The sequence below is a fragment of the Oncorhynchus kisutch genome, linkage group LG1 (assembly GCF_002021735.2).
Source record: "Oncorhynchus kisutch isolate 150728-3 linkage group LG1, Okis_V2, whole genome shotgun sequence".
NCBI classification, from domain to species: domain Eukaryota; kingdom Metazoa; phylum Chordata; class Actinopteri; order Salmoniformes; family Salmonidae; genus Oncorhynchus; species Oncorhynchus kisutch.
Window position 1 is genome coordinate 74556494 of NC_034174.2, and position 12010 is coordinate 74568503.

The window sequence follows — 12010 nt, forward strand, 5'->3', positions numbered from 1 at the left end:
ATCTGTCGTTCTGCCCCTGAACAGGCAGTTAACCCATTGTTCCCAGGCCGTCATCCTGAACAGGCAGTTAACCCATTGTTCCCAGGCCGTCATTGAAAATAAGAATATGTTCTTAACTGACTTGCCTGGTTAAATAAAGGTAAAAATAATAATAAAAATAAAAAATAACGACATGAATGAATGTCACTCTGAACTATCCATTCTAACCAGGAGAGAGAGAGGACGGACAAACTCTCCGACAGAAACAAACTTTTCAACAGAGATCCCGACGACACACTGAGCGTAAATATATATATTGATTGCAATTATTCCCGAATGAGTGAGCGTTCATGTGCAAAGGATTCGCATTTCAATTGTTATAATGATCAACTTTGTCTCATCTCAGTCGACCCCCACCTCCCTTTGTGTCCACCAAGCCGCGATACCGGTTTATCCCTCTAGGGAAATGCCGTTATCATTTCCTTGTAACTATCTACTGTTTGTTTATGCATTTCTGTGAATTACTTAGTAAATACATGATTTAAGACAATTGATGTATGGATGACTCATAGTGAAGACTGGGTTCGTGCAGATAACCAACAATTTATGACGTTTGGAATGAGACTAACGTGAGGTAAAGAAGAATTCATTAATCAGAAGACTAAATTATCAGATATAAATATCTGAAAGTTATATTAGGAAAATTATAACTTTATAATCTGAATATTTTCCTTGGTGCTCCGACTTCCTAGTTAATTACAGTTACATGATTCATCAGTTTAGTCGCGTAATAATAATTACAGAGTTATTTGATAAATAAGTCTTCAGTTTAATGATGGCAAAGACACGACACCTAACATCAATACTTCAGTACAGCATCATCTTGAATGTGCAGCTGAAATCTCTCCGTATCTCTCTCTATTTCTCTTATTTTCTCTGTCTCTCACTCTCTCCGTATCTCTCTCTATTTTTCTCTTCTCTCTGTCTCCCCGTCTCTCTTCTTCTCGGTCTCTCATTGAAAGATAATGTAAATGTCAGCACAAACTATCTAAGCAATACTGCTCTATAACCTAAATCCCAAACCAAAAGCTAGCTAGGCAACGTTGAGATAACGTAGCTGCCAAACCAAAAGCTAGCTAGGCAACGTTGAGATAACGTAGCTGCCAAACCAAAAGCTAGCTAGGCAACGTTGAGATAACGTAAATAAACCAAAACATAGCTAAAAAAATGTTGCTTTATAATCTAAATGCCAAACTAAATGGGATAGTCTCTCAGAAAAGCTTCCAGTTTGGAGTTTCAAAGGTTCCTCTGAGAGTACGCATGCTAATGTTCTTTAGAACGAGATGTTAAAAGTTATGAAGAGAACATCAACAGAAAGAAAGCATGGATGAAACACTTCCTCTCACAGGGGTTTGGAGTCCGGGAGGCTCTATAAATTATCCAGTCATTTTAAGCCTGAGAAGAAGAAATAAAAGTCTGCTTCCTTCTCCCAAACCGCAGTAGCAGTAAATATACACAACCCAACAGCACACACACTGCTTCCCTATTTTCCGCATCACTAAATCACTCAGATTAGTGAGCTTTGCTGTGCTCCACCGATCGAGACGTGCATATCTGATTGGTTGAGATGGGTCGCGTATAGACCTATAGTCTTGTTCCCATGCAGCCATGTGACTGGGTGGGAATGAGTCTGAAATGGCACCCTATTTAATGCACTACTTTTGACCAGAGCCCTATGGGATCCCTATGGTCCCTAGTCAAGAGTAGTGCACTATATAGGGAATAGGGTGTCATTTCAGACACAGCCCACGACTCCATAGGAACTAGTGTGACTGGGAGGAAATGACACCACGTAGGAAACCAGTGCACAGTTATTCTCTCCACTCTATGTCTATTGGCCCATTGTTATAGGACCAGGAGTTTGTCCTGACTACGTGATCTATCCAGGAGAGAAAAAATGTGACATGGTCAGGGAAAACTCTGGGTCCTACAGACCAGTTTACCTGGTGATGTGACATGGTCAGGAAAAACTCTGGGCCTGGACCAGTTTACCTGGTGATGTGACATGGTCAGGGAGAACTCTGGGCCGGGAACAGTTTACCTGGTGATGTGACATGGTCAGGGAGAACTCTGGGTCCTATAGACCAGTTTACCAGGTGATGTGACATGGTCAGGGAGAACTCTGGGTCCTACAGACCAGTTTACCTGGTGATGTGACATGGTCAGGGAGAACTCTGGGTCCTCTAGACCAGTTTGTTTACCTGGTGATGTGACCTGGTCAGGGAAAACATGGCCCTACTTATTGAAGCTGATTACAACAACAACAACAATAGCCTCCATCTTACAGAATACACCAGCTTCTTTCCATATGGTATTGTGTACATAGCACTATGCCTGCAGCACTAGATTACAGCCAGTCAGCTGTGCTCAGCAAGATGGTTAGTTCCTTCTGGTCTAGATCAGTCTTTAAATATAGTCTCTCTCATGGGCTGTCTCGAGAAAACATGAGCTGACATCACTCTCCCCTGAAACACACTGGTAACACAACAAACTAACCCCATGTTCAGAGAGAGAGCGAGGGAGCGAGAGAGAGGACAAGAAATAGAGAGAGAATGCAGGGAGAGAGAGAGAAAGAGGGTGAGAGAAAAAGAAGAGAGAGAGAAAGAGGGTAAGAGAAAGAGAGAGAAAGGAGAGAAAGAGAGAGAGAAAGAGATGGAAAGGCAGAGTGCTGGAGGGAGATGTTTATTGTTGTTGTGATAGAGTAGTGTTACACTAGTGTTGGAACCAGCTAACCCACATGAGACAGATGACAACAATATGCCCTCCGGGACATCACCTGTCATTAGTTCATAGGTTTTGGCTGTGGCTCACACACAATCAAAACAAAAACACACACCCACACACACAGTTACAGGTACGCACATTCTCAACTAGGCAGGCACACACACACACACATTTACAACCCTTCAACATAGACATTTTCAGACAAAAGACACACACCAAACACACAGGTGAAGTTTAAAGCAGAGAGACTCTGTGCTCGTCTCCTGATCTCTCGACAGCTGGTATAAAAGCGCGCCAAAGAACCCGCGTGGCATGTGTTGAATGTGGATCCCATTTAACACTTTAAATAGAACACGGCTACACCAGCGCGCACACACACACACACACACACACACACACACACACACAGCCAAAAGCTATGAACCTGAGCTACAGACATACCTGCAGGTAAACAAGCAGGTGTATCTGAGTGATTTAGGGGCTTGGAGAACAGACTACAGAGTTGACAGATAACAACAGAGGCCATTCTATATGGTGCAGGGCTAGTATTCTATCCTGTTTATGTGGAAGGGTGTGGTAGGTAGACTGTGGCAGTAATGTTGGGTCTGCTGGGCTGAAACAGTCTGCTGCCTGCTGGAGTGTTGCTGTGGTCTCTGTCACAACATCAGTGTGTTAACCCCCAAGGGGTTTGACATGGCAGCCGCCGGCAAAAAAGCACACACACAGTCCTACTCCTCACTTACAGGACTCTGTAGTATCTGTGTGACTCTCCTCACTACCCCCCCCCCCCCCCGCTTTCTCTCTCTTACTTACAGGACTCTGTAGTATCTGTGTGACTCTCTTCTTCTGTTCCATCATATTGAAGTCCTGTCTGAGGTCAGGTGACATGTTCCTCTCTCTCAGGTACTCGGGGTCGTTGGGGTCGATGCGGTCAAAGTATCTTTCCTTAGGACCACCGGGTCCTCCACCGCCGCCGGGCGTGGGAGGGGTGGTCACCACGGCGTGATGGCCTCCTGCGCTCATGCCTGCTTCCTACGCTGCTCTGATCGAGCTCAGCTTCTCACTGGAAGGAGAGAGAGAGAGAGAGAGAGAGAGAGGTTTAGAATAGAGATCTGACAGTTTGAGTTGCATCATTCAAGTTGCTTGAGAAAATGTCACTTGCAACCTGTAACTGCAACAGTAATTGTGTCCAAATTGCTTTGTGTGACAGCGGTTTTACACTGAACTAAACTAAAAGATGCAATGGAAATGGGACAGATGTTGAAAAACAATGGAAATGGGACAGATATATTGAAAAACAATGGAAATAGGACAGATATGTTGAAAAACAAGTCCAGAACATGTAGTTCCCAACTTCCCATTTAGTGGTGGAAAGGTTTATCACCCCAAAGGGAACATTTATTCTGCAGAAGACTAATTTGCCAGACTGTGGGAAAACACTAGTTTTAAGTCCTGTTGCAAACTACTATTGAGCACAGATGCAGAGCCCAAAGTTATGAAGGTACACAAACTAAGTCTATTCCTGTGGGCAACAACTGTTCCAACTAAAAGGAATCCAAACTAGCATGAACCATTGACTTTAAAAAAATCCAAACTAGTGGCAAACAGACAAGTCAAATAGGACTTTCACTGCAAAATAAGTGAAATCCTCTGAACAGCAACCAGTCACTTTAACCAAACTGCATGCTAAACAGACTGTGGGACATGAGTATGCAGAGCCCCAGGTCAAGTGTCAACACAAAGTCAATTCACTTGACTATGACCTTTTCTGAAGTAGCCATTCCTATGACATTACTCTTCAAACAGAGAGATAAACAGATAGACGTACAGGATAACAGGTGACAGTGACATGTCCCACAGGGGACAGACGGACAGAGAGGAAACAACAGCAACGTGTCTGCCAAGCAGGAAGAGGATGCTCATCTTATCAGGTCGTCTGCTGTGGGAAACGTTGCTCTGTGATTGGCCAATGATCTGACGCCAGCAACAGGAGTCAGGACCCGCTCTGACTGGACAGATTTTTGTTTCCATCGTACGCACACACACACACACACACACACACAGTTATCTATACGGAACACGCTCCAGAGCGGGAAAGAAAGACAAACAAAGCGAACGAGAGAGAGAAAGACTCATTTTTTGTTCGCCCATCAGGGTCATGACTGGGTTAGTGAATACATTCCCTTGACTGTTGCCTCACCCTGTTCCAGTTGGCATGACAACACACAACAGTTGGAAACAGCTATAGTACGTCATGTGTTATTGACTCTCCTGAACCACTTGTTGCCATGCCAAATGAAGGAGAGAGCACAACAACGTCTGCAAAAGGGCCATGGATTTAATGACGGAATGAATTGGAAAGATCAACTAACGAGACAGAGTGTAAGAAACCATCTCCCAGGTTGCTTTGCGGCGTGGCTGTGGAGGTTAAAGGCTTCCGAATGCTTCGGTTCGGCTGGCGCCGAGGAGAGTGTGCTCACATACTCTCTTCAAAGACCTACGCTTGAAAAAGCAAAAATCGGCAATAGTACCGTTTGTCCATCTTGAAATGCCGTAGCCAGTATACACTTCCTCAAAATAGTCTGAATTCATCTAAGATAACTCAAGAACTGTCATTCATTTTGACGGTTCTGCTGAGGAGATCTTAGTCACCCAATTCTACATGTGACTAAATTGTTCGGTGCAATATTTCTCTTCGGCCTGCCTCGAGAAAAATAGTTGTGTGTACAAACAGCCGGGAAAAAAACTGTTACCGAAGACCAAAACGTCACAAAATGTAGTCAGAATATATGCATGAACCGGTCCAGATGGGAAGCATGCAGATCGCCTTGAGGTTAAGCCTTATATTAGAGATGGGAGGGGCAGTATTACAGATGGGAGGGGCAGTATTAGAGATGGGAGGGGCAGTATTAGAGATGGGAGGGGCAGTATTACAGATGGCAGGGGCAGTATTACAGATGGGAGGGGCAGTATTACAGATGGGAGGGGCAGTATTACAGATGGGTGGGGCAGTATTACAGATGGGAGGGGCAGTATTACAGATGGGAGGGGCAGTATTACAGATGGGAGGGGCAGTATTACAGATGGGAGGGGCAGTATTACAGATGGGAGGGGCAGTATTAGAGATGGGAGGGGCAGTATTAGAGATGGGAGGGGCAGTATTAGAGATGGGAGGGGCAGTATTAGAGATGGGAGGGGCAGTATTAGAGATGGGAGGGGCAGTATTAGAGATGGGAGGGGCAGTATTAGAGATGGGAGGGGCAGTATTAGAGATGGGAGGGGCAGTATTAGAGATGGGAGGGGCAGTATTAGAGATGGGAGGGGCAGTATTATAGATGGGAGGGGCAGTATTAGAGATGGGAGAGGCAGTATTAGAGATGGGAGGGGCAGTATTAGAGATGGGAGGGGCAGTATTAGAGATGGGAGAGGCAGTATTAGAGATGGGAGGGGCAGTATTAGAGATGGGAGGGGCAGTATTAGAGATGGGAGGGGCAGTATTAGAGATGGGAGGGGTAGAGAGCAGGCTGGCCTCAACCAGATGGCTTGAGGTTTCCACCCAACAGAGAGCGACCTCTACAGCTGGAACTGTTTTCACACACAGACACAGACAGAGACAGAGAATGTAAACATATGTTTCCCATGACAATAAAAAACATTGAATTGAATTGAGCGAGAAAGCGAGAGATCTCTACAGCTGGGATTGTTTACCAATCACTCCAGTCACATGACCGCAGGCCACTTAAGAGGGTTACCCTAGCAGCAGAGAAAGATCTACTGTACCTGCAGTCTCACTCTCTCTCTCTCCCTCCCTTTATTTTCTCCCTGTCTCTTTCCCTTCCTTTCTCTTTCCGTCTCTTTTTGCCCAAGTCCTCTATCCCTTGGATTTGAACCAGGGAAGGAGTTAGGGATGGAGGAATAAATGGATGGAGAGAGAGAAGGTAGTTTCTTTTCTTTGCTGCTCTGTGTTGCTAAGCTGATCCTTCAGGTCTAATGGAATTTAACAAGATGTTTCAGATTAAGAGCCACAACGCACAGCTCTGGGCTCCCCTGTAGTCTGGATCCGACCCAGTGTGTTGAACAACGCACAGCACTGGGCTACCCTGCAGTCTGGATCTGACCCAGTGTGTTGAACAACGCACAGCACTGGGCTCCCCTGTAGTCTGGATCCGACCCAGTGTGTTGAACAACGCACAGCACTGGGCTCCCCTGTAGTCTGGATCCGACCCAGTGTGTTGAACAACGCACAGCACTGGGCTACCCTGTAGTCTGGACCCAACCCTGTGTGCGTGTTTCAATGGGACTGCATAGACTGGTGGTGTCATGACGTGGCCCTCTTTGGGTATAGCAAGTGCCTTCCCCCTCTCTCACTCTTACACCCAGGTTCTGTTATCTCAGGTCGTAAATTCCTGAAGGAGACTCTCTCCCTCACGCAGTATAGAGAGAGAAAGCTTCACAGTAGAACAAAGGAACTTCTACATCACAGAACTTGAGAACTGAACAATATCCATGTTTTGGAGAATGTGTAAGCGGTCGGTGGAGAATCCAGCTACGACCGGTCCATTTTGTGTAATGTTTGTGACCTTATGAGAGACAATACAGCCACATTACCATAACTCTGTTTATACAAGAGTCTCTGTTATGAGTTTCGCATCTAATTATTGCATAAAATGAACGAGTAAAGATTAAACTATTTGTGAAATTATGTCATGTGATTTTAAACTATTTAATGAAAGAGAATCCAATTCTCTTTATCCTGTTGAGTGTAGGGGGCAGTATTTTGATGTTTGGATGAAAAACGTACCCAAATGAAACGTCCTATTTCTCAGGCCCAGAATATGCATATAATTGTCAGATTAGGATAGAAAACACTAAAGTTTCCAAAACTGTCAAAATATTGTCTGAGTATAACAGAACCGATATTGCAAGCGGAAACCTGAGGAAAATCCAACCCGGAAGTGCTGTTTTTTCTGAAAGCTCTCTGTTCCATTGCCTGCCTTCGCTCCAACCAGATTCCTTTTCCTATGGCTTCCCCATGGTGTGAACAGTCTTTAGACATAGTTTCAAGCTTTTATTTTGAAAAATTAGCGAGAAAGATCACATCGCGTCATTGTATGGCTGGGTGCCAGCAGCGTTTTACATTTTCTCTCTCCTATTGAAGAAGCTACAGTCCGGTTGAAATATCATCGATTATATATTGTAAAAACAACCTGGGGATTGATTATAAAAAATGTTTGACATGTTTCTACGAACTTTACAGATACTATTTGGAATTTGTCTGCCTGGTAGTGACCGCTCGAGCCTGTGGATTTCTGAACATAAGGCGCCAACCAAATGGAGGTATTTTGGATATAAAAATAATCTTTATGGAACAAAAGGAACATTTGTGTAACTGGGAGTCTCGTGAGTGCAAACATCCGAAGATCATCAAAGGTAAGCGATTCATTTTATTGCTTTTCTGACTTTCGTGACCAATCTACTTGGCTGCTAGCTGTTTGTAATGTTTTGTCTACCTAGAGAAATGTCCTTACATAAACACTTGGTATGCTTTTGCCGAAAAGCTTTTTTGAAATCTGACACGACAGGTGGATTAACAATAAGCTAAACTGGGTTTTGCTATATTGCACTTGTGATTTCATGAAAATTAAATATTTTTAGTATCCATTGTAACCAAAGACTTTGTGGAAGAGAGAGACGGGCGCATGAACTTTCCAACAGAAAGACGGACGATTCTAACAGAGATCACGACGACACACTGAGCGTAAATATATATTGATTGCAATTATTCCTGAATGAGTGAGCATTCATGTGCAAAGGATTAGCATTTCAATTATTATAATTATCAGCTGTGTAGTGACTCTCGTCTTTCCCGGCCTTCTCATTCCACACCCACTTCCCTTATCATTTCCTTGTAACCATATATATTGTTGTTTGTTTATGCATTTCTGTGATTATTTAGTTAGTAAATAAATTATTAAGAAAATTGATGGATGGATTATTCATAGCAAAGACTGGGTGCGTACAGATAACCAACAACTTTCGACGTTTGGAATGAGACTAACGTGAGGTAAAGAATGATTCATTAATTAGAAGACTAATTGGTCAGATATTAAAATATCAGAAAAGTTATTTTAGGGAAATTATAATTTTGTAATCTGAAGATTTTCCTTGGTGCCCCGACTTCCTGGTTGTCACGACTCCTACCGAAGTTGGCTCCTCTTCCTGTTTGGGTGGCACTCAGCGGTTGTCGTCACTGGTCTACTAGCTGCCACCGATCCCGTTTCCCTTGGTTTTGTCTTATTGGTTACACCCGTTTCTTGTTTAGGTTTTTAGTTGTGCTATTTAAGTCGGTATGACCCGCCTGCTCTTTGTACGGGCTTATTTTCTTCACTGTGTTTATGTGTGGTAGTGTGTTTAGTTTTGGGGTTTTCTTCGGACTTGTTACGTCCTGGTTTTGGGTTATCGTGTATGTGCACCCATTGTTTTGGCGTTTACGATTTTCCCTGTGCCAATTGAAACGCCCTTCTCCGTACCTTCAGCCTCCGGCCCCTGACTCCGCACCCACCACGCCTAAGTGCGTCACACTGGTTAATTATATTTACATGAGTAAGTTAGTTTAATCATGTAATAATAACTACAGAGAATTGATTTGATGAAATAAGTCTTCACTTTAATAATGCCAAAGACACGACAGTGGTTACTTCAGCCTCCTGCAAGTTCCCCTCTGTGTTGCTATAATAGTTTTAACTTACAGTAGGGGACCTTGTACGGACACAAAGCAAGATGAATGATCGCTTAATGACTTTATTGTAAGACACTATTAATACATTTCCCTCAAAGAGCTAATGTCCATAGTACCAGTCTGTCTGTAGGTACATTACATGTTTGAGCCAAACTCCAGTAGGTATATCATGTGTGTACATAGTCTTTTTTATATACTAACTGACTGGTACTATTACAAGTGAAAGACTACATAGATTCAAAGCCAATGTAGTGACAGGTTGTTTGATAGTCTGACCAAATAGGCCATCGCCATGACACCGGAGACAAGTGCACGCTGAACATTCCGATGCCATGCCCAGCTGACCAATGAGCTGACACTTGTGACCCTGAGAGGGGAATGGCTTAGGGGGATGACATGAGTTAACGAGTTTACAACATTTTCATGACAACAGGAGAGCCAAATAAGGCCAATAGTGCATCCTACAGCAGGGTTTCCCACGCTGCAATTTAAATAGACAGTATGAGACTTAATATCCTGTCTAATATGGACTGTAATGTAGGACTACAGTATATGAGACTTACCATCCTGTCTAATATGGACTGTAATGTAGGACTACAGTATATGAGACTTACCATCCTGTCTAATATGGACTGTAATGTAGGACTACAGGATATGAGACTTACCATCCTGTCTAATATGGACTGTAATGTAGGACTACAGGATATGAGACTTACCATCCTGTCTAATATGGACTGTAATGTAGGACTACAGTATATGAGACTTAATATCCTGTCTAATATGGACTGTAATGTAGGACTACAGTATATGAGACTTACTATCCTGTCTAATATGGACTGTAATGTAGGACTACAGTATATGAGACTTACTATCCTGTCTAATATGGACTGTAATGTAGGACTACAGTATATGAGACTTACTATCCTGTCTAATATGGACTGTAATGTAGGACTACAGGATATGAGACTTACTATCCTGTCTAATATGGACTGTAATGTAGGACTACAGTATATGAGACTTAATATCCTGTCTAATATGGACTGTAATGTAGGACTACAGTATATGAGACTTAATATCCTGTCTAATATGGACTGTAATGTAGGACTACAGTATATGAGACTTACTATCCTGTCTAATATGGACTGTAATGTAGGACTACAGTATATGAGACTTACTATCCTGTCTAATATGGACTGTAATGTAGGACTACAGTATATGAGACTTACTATCCTGTCTAATATGGACTGTAATGTAGGACTACAGGATATGAGACTTACTATCCTGTCTAATATGGACTGTAATGTAGGACTACAGTATATGAGACTTAATATCCTGTCTAATATGGACTGTAATGTAGGACTACAGTATATGAGACTTAATATCCTGTCTAATATGGACTGTAATGTAGGACTACAGGATATGAGACTTACTATCCTGTCTAATATAGACTGTAATGTAGGACTACAGTATATGAGACTTAATATCCTGTCTAATATGGACTGTAATGTAGGACTACAGTATATGAGACTTACTATCCTGTCTAATATGGACTGTAATGTAGGACTACAGTATATGAGACTTAATATCCTGTCTAATATGGACTGTAATGTAGGACTACAGTATATGAGACTTAATATCCTGTCTAATATGGACTGTAATGTAGGACTACAGTATATGAGACTTAATATCCTGTCTAATATGGACTGTAATGTAGGACTACAGTATATGAGACTTACTATCCTGTCTAATATGGACTGTAATGTAGGACTACAGTATATGAGACTTACTATCCTGTCTAATATGGACTGTAATGTAGGACTACAGTATATGAGACTTACTATCCTGTCTAATATGGACTGTAATGTAGGACTACAGTATATGAGACTTAATATCCTGTCTAATATAATATGGACTGTAATGTAGGACTACAGTATATGAGACTTTTATGTTAACCTGTATGACATTTAGGAAGGTCAACAAGGTCAGCTTCTTGATATCAAGCCACTGCTCCACTTAGGCTTGGCTGGAGCTGACATGACTCTCTTTATCAGCTGAATCATCACACATTGGAACACTTATGTTTCTTCTATGGCAGAACTCCAAACCAACCTTCTCCCTCCCTCCCTCCCCCTCATCTCCCTCCCTCCCTCCCTCCCTCTCTCCCTCCCTCATCTCCCTCCCTCCCTCCCTCCCTCCCTCCCTCCGATCCTCAACTCTGTAATTTACATGGACATTAATAAAATCCCAGCTAGAAGAATCTGTTCAAGTCAAAGCAGCTGGACAACTCTCCCTGAAGGTTACATAACATCACATTCAATACACCCCCTCTGTGTGTGTGTGTGTGTGAGTGTGGTATCATTGTGTCTGTATGTGATTGCGTGTGTGTATTAAATTCACCCTTTCCCAAAGCCATGCCCTGGTTTATTGAATGAAACTGCAGAGGGCAGACAGGCTACTATACAGCCAACTATAAAGACACAGGCCTTAGGACTACAACTACCCTGCTGA

At 42.9% G+C, this 12010-nt stretch overlaps 1 protein-coding gene across 14 annotated transcripts in view; it reads right to left on the reverse strand.

Moving 5' to 3' along the window:
• Positions 1-12010, reverse strand: part of add3a (adducin 3 (gamma) a) — a 143118-nt gene that overhangs the window by 29374 nt on the left and 101734 nt on the right. For all 14 annotated transcript variants that reach the window (XM_031833102.1, XM_031833050.1, XM_031833071.1 and 11 more), the window contains one exon: positions 3577-3826. In XM_031833102.1, coding sequence (XP_031688962.1) covers positions 3577-3786 — 210 coding nt within the window. In that variant the 5' untranslated portion in view covers positions 3787-3826. The remainder of the gene's footprint in view (positions 1-3576; positions 3827-12010) is intronic.